The sequence below is a fragment of the Populus alba genome, chromosome 19 (genome assembly GCF_005239225.2).
Source record: "Populus alba chromosome 19, ASM523922v2, whole genome shotgun sequence".
Lineage (NCBI taxonomy): Eukaryota > Viridiplantae > Streptophyta > Magnoliopsida > Malpighiales > Salicaceae > Populus > Populus alba.
Window position 1 is genome coordinate 7,723,361 of NC_133302.1, and position 11,465 is coordinate 7,734,825.

General features: G+C 34.7%; 2 protein-coding genes across 3 annotated transcripts; one reads left to right on the forward strand and one right to left on the reverse strand.

Moving 5' to 3' along the window:
* Positions 1–207: 207 nt before the first annotated feature.
* LOC118056967 (uncharacterized) lies at positions 208–3,591 on the reverse strand. Its single transcript, XM_035069422.2, has 2 exons — positions 903–3,591; positions 208–675 (listed from the first exon to the last, which is right to left on the reverse strand). The coding sequence occupies exons 1-2, from the start codon at positions 3,547–3,549 to the stop codon at positions 266–268; spliced, it is 3,057 nt and encodes a 1,018-aa protein (XP_034925313.1). The 5' UTR covers positions 3,550–3,591; the 3' UTR covers positions 208–265.
* A 5,624-nt stretch (positions 3,592–9,215) lies between these two features.
* LOC118056948 (cell division cycle 20.1, cofactor of APC complex) lies at positions 9,216–11,465 on the forward strand. Of its 2 annotated transcripts, XR_004688876.2 has the most exons (5): positions 9,216–9,573; positions 9,672–10,214; positions 10,316–10,897; positions 10,983–11,197; positions 11,309–11,465. XR_004688876.2 is itself a non-coding variant. In XM_035069397.2 (4 exons), exons 1-4 carry the CDS (start codon positions 9,475–9,477, stop codon positions 11,124–11,126), a joined length of 1,368 nt encoding a protein of 455 aa, XP_034925288.1. In that variant the 5' UTR covers positions 9,217–9,474; the 3' UTR covers positions 11,127–11,271. The 2 variants fall into 2 exon arrangements, 1 of the variants encoding a protein (XP_034925288.1); XM_035069397.2 differs by lacking the exon at positions 11,309–11,465 and having other exon boundaries at positions 9,217–9,573; positions 10,983–11,271.

An 11,465-nucleotide genomic window follows, 5' to 3' on the forward strand; every position in this document is an offset into this window, starting at 1 on the left:
AAGCTTATGATGGGATTCTAATTCTTGATTTGTACACTGGAATGGACCTAGTTCTTAAGTAGAAGCTTAGTTCATATCAATTTGCAGTGCAGTTTGACATCTGCTTATTTCATTCCTTGAATGACTAAATGAAAGTATGAGCATTTATATAGTTTATATCTGCAACTAGACTCAATGGAACAAATTTTGCAGTGAGAGTCAAAAGATTTACATAAAAGGGAAAAAGAAAGAGGTGCACAAGAACAGCAGCCTGGGGAAATTCCTCCTACAGAAGGCCTATTACAGGTGAGTTGCTAAAGACTGGCCTCTCTTTGCTAGGATTTTGCACCCCATTGTGACAAATGCTTTTCCTTCGAGGCTTTGCCTCTCCAAGCATTGTTATGACATCCCTCATAGATGGTCTGTCCTTAGGCAGCTTCGCGGTGCAGAGGATCGCAATGCGGAGAACAAGAAGCATCTCTTCCTGCACATCTTTGCAATGTCCAGCTATGCTGTGGTCTAGCGCTTCTTCTAAAGCTCTGTTGTTTCTGATCTTTCTTCGAACCCATTCAACAACATCAACGGACTCGCCAAATGCAGGGTCTAATGGCATTTTTCCTGTCAGTAGCTCCAAAAGCACAACCCCAAAACTATATATGTCACTCTTCTCATCAACCTTCAGAGTGTATCCATATTCTGTCACGAGAAATAAGAACATCAGTAGCAGTCCAGATTATCAACATGCAATTTCAGAGTTTTTCCAACTCTTGGTCTTGCAACTTTTGTAAAGTAGCATGTGGATGGATGGATATGAGATGATTTGTATAGCAAGCTACTTTGATGAAAGAAAATATATCCATAATTTATGGTTCATGCACTGATAGAGAACAATCTATCTGAACATCAATAGACAAGCAACTTACCAGGTGCAATATATCCATAAGAACCAGCCACCATTGATACTGTCTCATTCTTATAAGTCATCATCCTGGCCAATCCGAAATCTGCTATCCTTGCCTCGAGTTTTGAATCAAGCAGTATGTTGTTGGACTTGATATCGCGGTGGATGACTGGTGGGCGACAATCATGGTGGAGGTAGTTTAGCCCCTGTGCAACTCCTACTGCTACGTTGTACCGCGAGACCCAGTCCACCAACAAATTTCCAGCTCCTTTACCGTGTAAAGCTGTTCCAAGGTTTCCATTAGGCATGTACTCATAAACCATCAGTACATCTGTTTCTTTATGAATATACCCTAAAAGCCGAACAATGTTTCTATGTCGAAGCCTCCCTAAGAGATTCACTTCTCTGAATAGATCATCGCCGTTCTCAATGTCTCTTTCTGTTCTCCAAAGCTTCTTCACTGCTACAGTCGCATGTGGCCGGTAAGCCTCAGCCTTGTACACAATGCCAGTCCCTCCGATGCCGATGATATTTGATTCCATAATGCAAGCTATGATATCACTACTAGTGAAACTGATTCGCTGGAAAGCTACTAATGTCCATGGCCATTCCTTGTTGCTATTGTTAAACCAATCATAAAAGAAACTGTTGTACAAATACCATCTTTTATATATCAATCTCCCAGTAAAAAATGCGATTCCAAGAGATAAGATGATTGAGATTCCGACGATGAATCCAATAATAACGTGCTTGACGCGCAAATTCTGCTGTTGTTTTGATGCAGACGAAGCAGGAGAGCAGGGTGGAAGTATGCCACCACAAAGACCAGCATTGCCAACAAGATCATGAGGATTTATGGTCGTCAACATTCCGTTGGAGGGAACCGGACCCTCAAGCTTATTGAATGATAAGTTTAACGTTTCTAAGGCTGGTGAGTTCCCAAAGTTCTCCGGGATCCGACCGACCAGAGAATTGTTGGACAGGTCAAGAATGGCTAATGTTGGCATTGTTGAGATTGCTTTTGGGATCTCCCCAGTAAATTGATTGTTTTGCAAGTTTAGATTCACCAGCTTTTCACATGAAGCAATGCTCTGTGGGATTTTTCCAGATAAATGGTTGCTTGAAAGGTCAAGAAGTGTAAGTGATGGACAATCTTGGAATTGGTTTGGGATTTGTCCTTCCAAGTTGTTGTTGGAGGCCATGAATATCTGAAGGCTAGGAATGGATAAAATGTTATATGGGAGAGATGACTGAAGGTGGTTTCCAGAGACATCAATGAACGAAAGTGATGTAGACAAACCAATGTTATCTGGTATTTGGCCAGTTAGATTGTTGTTAGCTAATTCCAGCCTTTGAAGCATTGGAAGACTTCCAAGACCAACTGGAATTGTCCCGGAAATAAGATTATTTTGCATGCGAACACGGACTAATGACTCACAGGTTGAGAGACTCATAGGGATTGGGCCAGAGAAGGAGTTGTTGAAGAGGATGAGTTTAGTGAGATTGCCAGAATGACACAAACCTGGTGGAATCTCACCTGACAATGAATTTGATGACACATCTAACCATTGCAAGGGGGATTTCTGTCCAAGATTCTCAGGCAAAGGACCTGTCAGAAAATTCTTCCATAGCTCAAGCACCTCAAGTTTGGTTAGCTCACCAAGCTTAGTAGGAATTGTACCCTTAAGTTGATTGCGCATCAAATTCAGGAGCTGCAAATTCTTCAGTTCTGCTAACTCCACTGGGATCTCCCCTGAAATCTGATTGTCAGAAAGATCCAGGAACAGTAGCGACGTTGCATCACCAAGTTCTGGTGGAATCTTTCCTGTGAAATTGTTCTTGTACAGATAAACTGTTGTCAGTTGCTTTAGCCTACCCAACTCAGCTGGAATCTGACCACTGAGGCTGCCAACTGCCAAGTCAAGATACCGAAGATTGGTGAGGTTCCCAATCTCTCCTGGGATTTCACCTTCGAACTCATTGTACCCAAGAATGATGGTCTCTAGAGAAGCAAGCTGCCCTATCTCTCTTGGAATCCTTCCAGTCAGATTATTACCAGAAAGGCCAAGAAACTTCAATTTCTGCAGATTCTTGAAAGAACCAGGAATTGAGCCTTCAAAGAAGCTCCCTCGAAAATCTAAATTTTCGAGAGATGTTGCATTTCCAAGATCTTCAGGAAGATAACCTGAGAAGTTGTTGCTGGATGCATTTACTGAAGTCAATCCTGAAGCCATTCCAAGACCAGTGGGGAAGCTGCCAACGAAGTTGTTCTGACTTACATCAATTGTCTTCAATGATGTTAGAGTTCCTAGTGCTTTTGGCAATGAAGAATCAAACCCATTACAAGAGATGTTGAGAAAAGAAAGACTATGCAAATCTTGAATATGATCCGATACATTGCCACTGAGATTCATATCGGAAAGGTCAAGCCTCTCCACAAACCCGTTGGAGTTGCACCATATTCCAGTCCAGTTACAATGGGGTGACTGATTCTCAGCTGCATTTCTTGGCATTCTCCAACCCTCAAGTTGATCTGAAGGATCAACCAGGCTAGATCTGATTAACAACAAAGTTGACAATTCTTCATACTGTTGTACACTTTGATCTCCCTCAACAAAAACAACAGAAATACCAATGCAACAGAAGAAGAACAGCAGAAGGGTTTGCATCTTCTTGTTCTTTCGAGTTTGTTTCCTTCTAGTGGTGTGACATTTCTGGCTCTGAGGAACAGACAAAGAGGGTGGCGAGAGGATGTTATGCGAGAGTGGAAGAAGTTAACTAGCCAGCCAGCATGCTATAATTAATAAACATTGAGCATTAGTTTAATGTGTTACGTGGGTTCTTGGGATCTGAACCAGCTAATTATCTGTACTTAATGACTGTAAAGGCTTGGAATTATTGGAAATCAACCAGACAGCAAAACATGGAAATGATTATTCTCTGATACTTGATTTTATTATTGATTGATCCCATGGTCAACTCAACTGGTAATAATCTAGTAATGATGATTTGTTTTTTTTTTGTTTTTTTTTGGTGGACATTTAATTGAAACTGAATCTGTACTTTCTCTTCTGTTAATCCCAGGATGATATATTAAAAGTATGATTGTTACACTTGATTAGGGGTTTGACAAGAAAATAAAAAAAGTTGTTAACTCCTGGGTCGCTCAATGGGTCAATCAATCTAAACTAATTATTTATTTTATTAAAATAATATTGTTTTTTTTTTAAAATTTGATTTTTAATATTAATCAAATCAAATTTAAATTAAATTTAACAGAGTTAATAGAATTCATAATTAAATTAATGTCAGTTAATTTAAATTAAAACCCAAATCATGATAAATAAGATTGCAATTTATGTTACCTTGAACTAGTTTACTTATCATGATTATTACTAATGAAGGTGATTATGGTAAGCATTTCACTGTTTATCCCTCAAAGGACAACGAGCCCACTCCCTTTATCTAGGCACAATGCCACATTTCCCACTCCCCTTCGATATTTTTCCAAGACTTCCCACCTCTTGCTGAGTTTTGAAATAAGATTTAACCATATATATAGTTCAGTATTAATTAAGATTTGTGAACTAAAACTTTACCTAGATGAGTTTTAATTTGAATAAAAAAAATATTTATTTGTCAAATTTAGCTTACTCGATGAGATAACCATTGAATTGATTGACCCCAATAAATTTAGTTCAAACTCGGCGTCCAATCAATACTAATAAAAGTTTTTTTAAAAAAAATTAAATGATATTATTTTAATAAAAATAATAATTAAAACGATAAAATTTTTAGAAATGTACGGTATAATTGTATTGCAAACTCTCACTTACCCATATAGTTTAATATTAATTAAGATTTGTGAACTAAAACTTTACCTATATAAGTTTTAATATATTTGAATAAAAATATATTAACTTGATTAAATGTAGCTGACTCGATGAGTTAACTCATGAGTGAATTAACCCTGTCAAATTTAGCTTAAACCTGATCAGAATCCAACATGAATAAAAACTTTTTTTAAAAAAAATAAATTGATATTATTTTAGTTAAAAAATAATTAATTAAAATTATTCACCCGATAACTCAAAACCTTTTTTCCGAGCTAGAACCACAAGTAAAGTTGGTTAGTCATGCATCATTACAGAATAAAAACAAATATTAAAATAATATTTTAATAATGCTAAATGTTGACCTAATCAGGATTTATCTGGTACAGGAGAATCTCCCCCATGTTACAATGTTGAGAGAAAAAACAAAGAAGAAAAAGTAAAACCCTAGACAGCTTGGAACTTTGTATCTGTGTGAGAGGAAGATGGTGGGTCTCATGGGGTTGCAAAAGTGACAGGCTTAACAATCATTGTCTTCGCCTACCAGATGCTGTCCTTACCAAAACATAACTGCAGCACTGTGTTTCTAAGTTTGCACATGCGCTCAGCTGGCTCTTGGAATTTATTACAGGTTTAAAATATAACAGCCAATGTGTTCTTAAGAAGACACAGATGTTTGTGCATTTAAAAGGTAATAAGAGCTCAAAACCCCATAAAACATGGTGGAGAAGCTGGAGGCCATGTGCTCAGGGCAGCTTCCTCCGGGAAGAACAGCAAGCACCATTATTACTGGCATGGGACATTCTCGCATTACCTTAGAAGCATAACCATATTGATTGATCTTTTGCAATATATTTTTGTCCATTTTAGAATCAATCAGAGGGTGCAAAGATTAGGTGCCACACATGGCTTTATGCTAAAGACACCATTGTTTGGTACAATCTTCTTTTAAAAAGTATATTTTACTTGAAAATTTATTAAAATATTTTTTATTTTATTTTTACTATTAATATATTAAAATTGTTAGAAAATACTAAAAAAATATTACTTTAATGTTTTTTTTAAATAAAATTCACTTTAAAATACATTACTACATTCTTAAACATTCAATGTCTTTATCAGAGGAAAAATTGGTCCCTAGCCAAGAACAAATAGAAGAAAAGGAATCATTGGAGTTGATGGAATTTCGAATTATGCAGGAGTGCATATATTAAAAGTAGTTAGGTGGACTTTTAGGGCTTGTTTGATTTTGATATTGATTATTCTGTTGATGAGGTCAAAAGTGTTAAGGTTTTTGAAGCAAATTCTTTCTTCTTCTTCTTCTTTCCTAAAAAATGAAACTTTTTGATGATTTTATGAGATAAAGTGTGTGTTTAGTATTGTGGTAGAATGTGTGTTTTTGAAAGTGTTTTTTTTTTTTCAAATAAATTAAAAAAATTCAAAATGTGAATTTGAAAAGAAAGATTAATTTAACAAAAGGGTTCAAAAAAATAAAAAAGAATTAAAAGAATAAGGATCAAAAATTTAAATAAAAAATAAAAACAAGTTTTTGATTGAAGGGTGAAATTAAAAAGAAAAATCAATTTACCAAAAAAAAACAAAAAAATAATCAAAAGAATAAAGACCAAATTGAAAAATAACCACATATCCCAAATTAGGATTGAATGATGAAATTAAAAATAAATTAAAATGTGCTTTTAAAAGTGTTTTTCTTAAATAAGTTTGAAAAATACAAAATATGAATTTGAAATGAAAGATCAATTTAACAAAAGGGTCCAAAAAAAAAAAACAATCAAAAGAATAAGAATCACAATGAAATAAAAAGTAAAAACAAGTTTTTGATTGAAGGGTAAAATTAAAAAGAAAAATCAAATAAAAAAATAACCATATATCCCAAATTAAGATTAAATGATGAAATTGAAAACAATTAAAATTTTACAAAAGCATCAATAGCAAAAATTAAAAATTAAAAGAACAAAGACCAAAGTGAAAATCCATATAAATCACAAGACAACTCTAAAATTTTGCATGGGCAGCACAAATTTCAAGGGGAGAAGAGAGAAAAGAAAAAAAACAAAATTATTGCCAGCAACAAATTGTGCCACCACCAACAATAGGCACCACCCCAAAAGGAAGGACATCATGACACTTTCAAAGACACAGTAAAGGAGGATTGGGGCTACTAGGAGGCTGTGCACGTATTGTCCAAATGACACGAGCGACCAACATACAAATGTATATGAAAACAACTTTTTGTTTGCATTTTTTTTATATATTTAGTCTAATACAAATCGCTCCCCAAATGATATGATAATAAGAAAAAAACCATTTCAAAAAGATAAAAAAGCTCGTGGACACAAGGTTTTTTTTTTTTTTTTCTTTTAAGGACATTTTGGTCATTTTATTGTGCCTTTTGTTTTATAATATTTGTTCAAAGACCAATTTTCATCACAATTAACTTGATAATAACAAATAAATAATTTTGAAAATACAAAATAGCCCTTGATGCAAGTTTTTAATTTTTTTTTTTTTTACAAGAGTATTTTGATTGCTTCACTCTGCTTTTAAAATGGAAAAAAAACTTGTTTGTTCTTGATCAATTCGATAATAATTAATGATCTTTGTGAAAATTTAATGCTTATAAGAGCCTATTTTATTTTTTTTAGTGGAAAGCCAAAACTATTAAAACCAAATTACAATGTGTTTTTTTTAGCAATATTATTTTTGGTTGATAATTACTATAAAAGAGGGGTTCGTTTGGTATTTCTTCTTTTATTAGAATGTTAAAAAACATTATTTTTAGAGAAGCAACTTTTAATATTTATTTCATAAACCCTGCCCACAAATATATATAAAAAATAGGATTTCAAAAGTATAAGTATATAAATAAAAATAATCTAAAAAAAAAATACTCTTTTTTCAATCATATCACAGTTCCAAATAGAGAGTCCACCCATATATCAAAGAGCATCTATAATTGGTTATTTCAAAGATATTGGATATCGAAATGGTGAATATCTTAGTCATCTTCAATATATATATATATATATAACAATGATTGAGGGATTATGAGATGGTTTAAGAGTACAGAGGATTAGAATGGGCTAATGGGCTTTAGCACATACCTTAATGGGTCTCAATGTCAAAGCTTGATTTGACATTCTGCCATACAAAAAAATAGTATTTGTGTTAATAGATTTGTTTTGAAGAAAAGTTTTGTGAAGATGGTTTTTTTTTCTTCATATAATCATGTTGAAAAAATATTGATTAATTTCTGTTTATTTTTTTATTTATATTCTAAGTGACTAGAGGCTATTTGTGAGTGTTTATTGATCAAAATAAATTTAAAATGAGTTTCTAAATTAAAAAAAAAAACCTTGAATTTTACAGTGACTGAAAAACCATGCTGCAAGTGATCTGTTGCTTGTTTAAAGAAAAAATAGAGCGAACTCTTGCCAAAAACAAATTAAAAAAATTTGCCAGGCTCGAGGGCCCTAACTTCCAGGCCTGCTCATCGATGACAAGCTAGGCACATGAACCTAGCATACCACACCCATCATTGCCTAGCTTCTTGTGTTTATTTTTTCTTTATATTATTTTTTATATTTAAATATTAATTAATGCCCTTGCTTTTATTTATTTTTAAATATTTTTCTGAATTTTATTTTTAAATATTAATTTTTTTAAATAATACTTTTTAGTTTAATAATACTTGGAAGGGATTAGTATAATCTGTTTTCAATTTTTTATATTTTATATTTCATATAAATTAGATGTATTTGTATGACTCATTTGAAAAAAATGAAAATCTTTTGTATTTAGTAACAATAATCAGCCCCCACAATAAATAGATAAGAACAACAACCAGTGTTAAACATTTCATGTGTATCTCTCGTTTTTTTTTTTTTTTACTAGAAATCGTCATGATTTTCCATTTATTTTCTTTTGAAATCATTCCATTTAAAGTCATAATCCTCCCATTGAATAGAAAAAAAAGGAATGATATTTTTTTTTTGGTATAATTTACTATATAAATTATAACGTTTTTTTATTTTTAACTTTTAGGTATTGTTTAGTTATTATCTCGAGACATAAATAATAAATGCAATAAAGATAGAAAAAAAATATTTTTACCTATGCTTTATATTTTAAAATGAAAGAAATTCACTTTAAAATATGATAAATTTATTTTATATTTTTATATCTATTTTCCATCCAAATAAATTTATATCTCTTTTATTAAGAGAAATTTACCAAACACAACCTTAAGCACTCTTCTATTTAGGCCTTTCCTTCCTTATGCAGCTGGGACCTAAGCCTTTTTTACATTTGAGTCCAAGAATTGATGATATGAAATTTCCGATTACAACTCTCCTGAACGGACAGTTTGGTCAAACCAAATTTACAACGGTTCTTTAAGAAAAAGTAGCCGTTGCAAACAAAACCCTAGGGTTTAGTCTCTGTTCGTTCTTCATCTTAGAAAAGCCGCATTCTAAAAACTATATAAAGCTATCAATTTCCTCCGAAAAATCCCAATCAAATCAAATCAAATACTCTGTAAAGATCAAGAACACATCGCCTAGACCCTCTCTTCCTCTTCTCTTTCTCTGCCTTTCTCCTTCTTTCTTATTAATTGCGTTTCTTAATTTGATCTCTAACATTCCCGTTTTGCAGAAGGCAAAATCTTGTAGGGTTTCTTTATTTCTGGTTTTTTTTTTCCCTATCTATCTGTATATTATTTGTTTTTGGCTGTTGTTCGTTATGGATGCAGGATCTATGAACACTTCTTCGAGCTTGAAAGCACAATCTCGTTTCCCTCTTCAACAGCAGTTTCTTCCAAGAACGAACTCTAAAGAAAACGTAAGATTTTGATTTGGTTTTCTTGATGATATCTGATAATGATGTAATAACGAATTGTGTTCTTATCAGTTGTTATTGTAATATGATTCTTGCAACAGTTGGATAGATTTATACCAAACAGGTCAGCCATGGATATGGATTATGCCCGTTTCATGCTAACAGAAGGGAGAAAAGGAAAAGAGAACCCAGCAGTGAGCTCGCCGTCAAGAGAGGCTTACAGGAAGCAACTTGCCGATTCCTTGAACATGAACCGAACTCGAATTCTAGCTTTCAAGAACAAGCCTCCTGCACCTGTTGAGTTCATGCCCCAAGACCACTCTCATCACCACCACCAGCCCAAAACCGCCAAGCCTCGCCGACATATTCCTCAGACTTCTGAGAGGACATTGGATGCACCGGATCTTGTGGATGATTTCTACCTCAACTTATTGGATTGGGGCAGCAGCAATGTTTTAGCGATAGCTCTTGGAAGCACTGTTTATTTGTGGGATGCTTCAGACGGTTCCACCTCAGAATTGGTCACGGTTGATGATGAAGATGGACCCGTTACCAGTGTCAATTGGGCTCCTGATGGACGCCATATTGCCATAGGCTTGAACAATTCTCATGTACAGTTATGGGATTCTGCTTCCAATAGACAGGTAATATATAAGCCCATACCTCTTTTGATGTTGTCCTTCTTTGGTAAAGTTTCTCTTGTTACTGTTTGCTTATAGTATTTGTTTTGGTGATCTCCCTACAGCTAAGAACATTGAAAGGAGGCCACAGATCGCGAGTTGGGTCAATGGCATGGAACAATCACATCCTGACAACAGGGGGAATGGATGGTCAAATCATTAACAATGACGTGAGAATTAGATCACACATTGTTGAGACTTACAGAGGGCACACACAGGAGGTTTGTGGGCTTAAATGGTCCGCTTCAGGTCAACAATTAGCGAGTGGAGGCAATGATAATCTGATTCATATATGGGATAGATCTACAGCATTATCAAACTCAGCAACACAGTGGCTTCACAGGCTTGAGGACCATACTTCAGCAGTGAAAGCCCTGGCATGGTGTCCTTTCCAAGGGAATTTGCTAGCCTCTGGAGGAGGTGGAGGAGATAAGAGTATTAAGTTTTGGAATACACATACAGGTGCCTGCTTGAACTCGATTGATACCGGATCTCAGGTTTGTTCTCTTTTGTGGAACAAGAATGAAAGGGAACTACTTAGCTCTCATGGTTTTACTCAGAATCAACTCACTGTTTGGAAATATCCATCAATGGTGAAAATGGCAGAGCTCACTGGCCATACTTCTAGAGTCCTTTACATGGCTCAGGTAATAATTTGAGAACCGAAATTGATTCTCTTAATAATTTTTATTTCAAGCTTTAATTTATTAACTTTGTGCCATTCTCCTACAGAGCCCGGATGGTTGCACAGTGGCAACAGCAGCAGGGGATGAAACACTCAGGTTCTGGAATGTTTTTGGAGTTCCTGAAATTGCTGCTAAGGCCGCTGCTAAAGCAAATCCAGAGCCATTTTCTCACTTGAATCGCATTCGCTGATTCTGAAATCAAAACAGAAAACCAAGCTGTCTCCTGTGTGCATATGTTTGACCAGACCGACCACTTCCTGGGTAGATACATTTTCAATCCAGCTTGTTTCTGAAATTTGTCTGATCTTAGTATATAAATTAGAAATGAAGCCACAGATATCTCAAAACTCCTGCCTTCTGTCGAGGTTACAGGGAAAACAACAACTTGTTGTCAGGAGGGATAGCGCAATCATTTGGCTCGACATTTCATCATCCTGGACACCCTTCTCTCCGATTAATGTACAAATTAAGGAATGGTTTCGAAGGGGGTTTGGTTGGATGGGTATGCAATACCACGTAAAGTTTCTGT

Bases quoted from the DNA above. Each gene is read 5' to 3' on its own strand.
- LOC118056948 (XM_035069397.2), top strand. From the start codon at position 9,475: ATGGATGCAGGATCTATGAACACTTCTTCGAGCTTGAAAGCACAATCT. The intron at 9,574-9,671 runs GTAAGATTTTGA...TTCTTGCAACAG, and splicing joins GAACGAACTCTAAAGAAAAC to TTGGATAGATTTATACCAAA. The intron at 10,215-10,315 runs GTAATATATAAG...ATCTCCCTACAG, and splicing joins ATTCTGCTTCCAATAGACAG to CTAAGAACATTGAAAGGAGG.
- LOC118056967 (XM_035069422.2), bottom strand. From the start codon at position 3,549: ATGCAAACCCTTCTGCTGTTCTTCTTCTGTTGCATTGGTATTTCTGTT. The intron at 676-902 runs GTAAGTTGCTTG...TTCTCGTGACAG, and splicing joins TTATGGATATATTGCACCTG to AATATGGATACACTCTGAAG.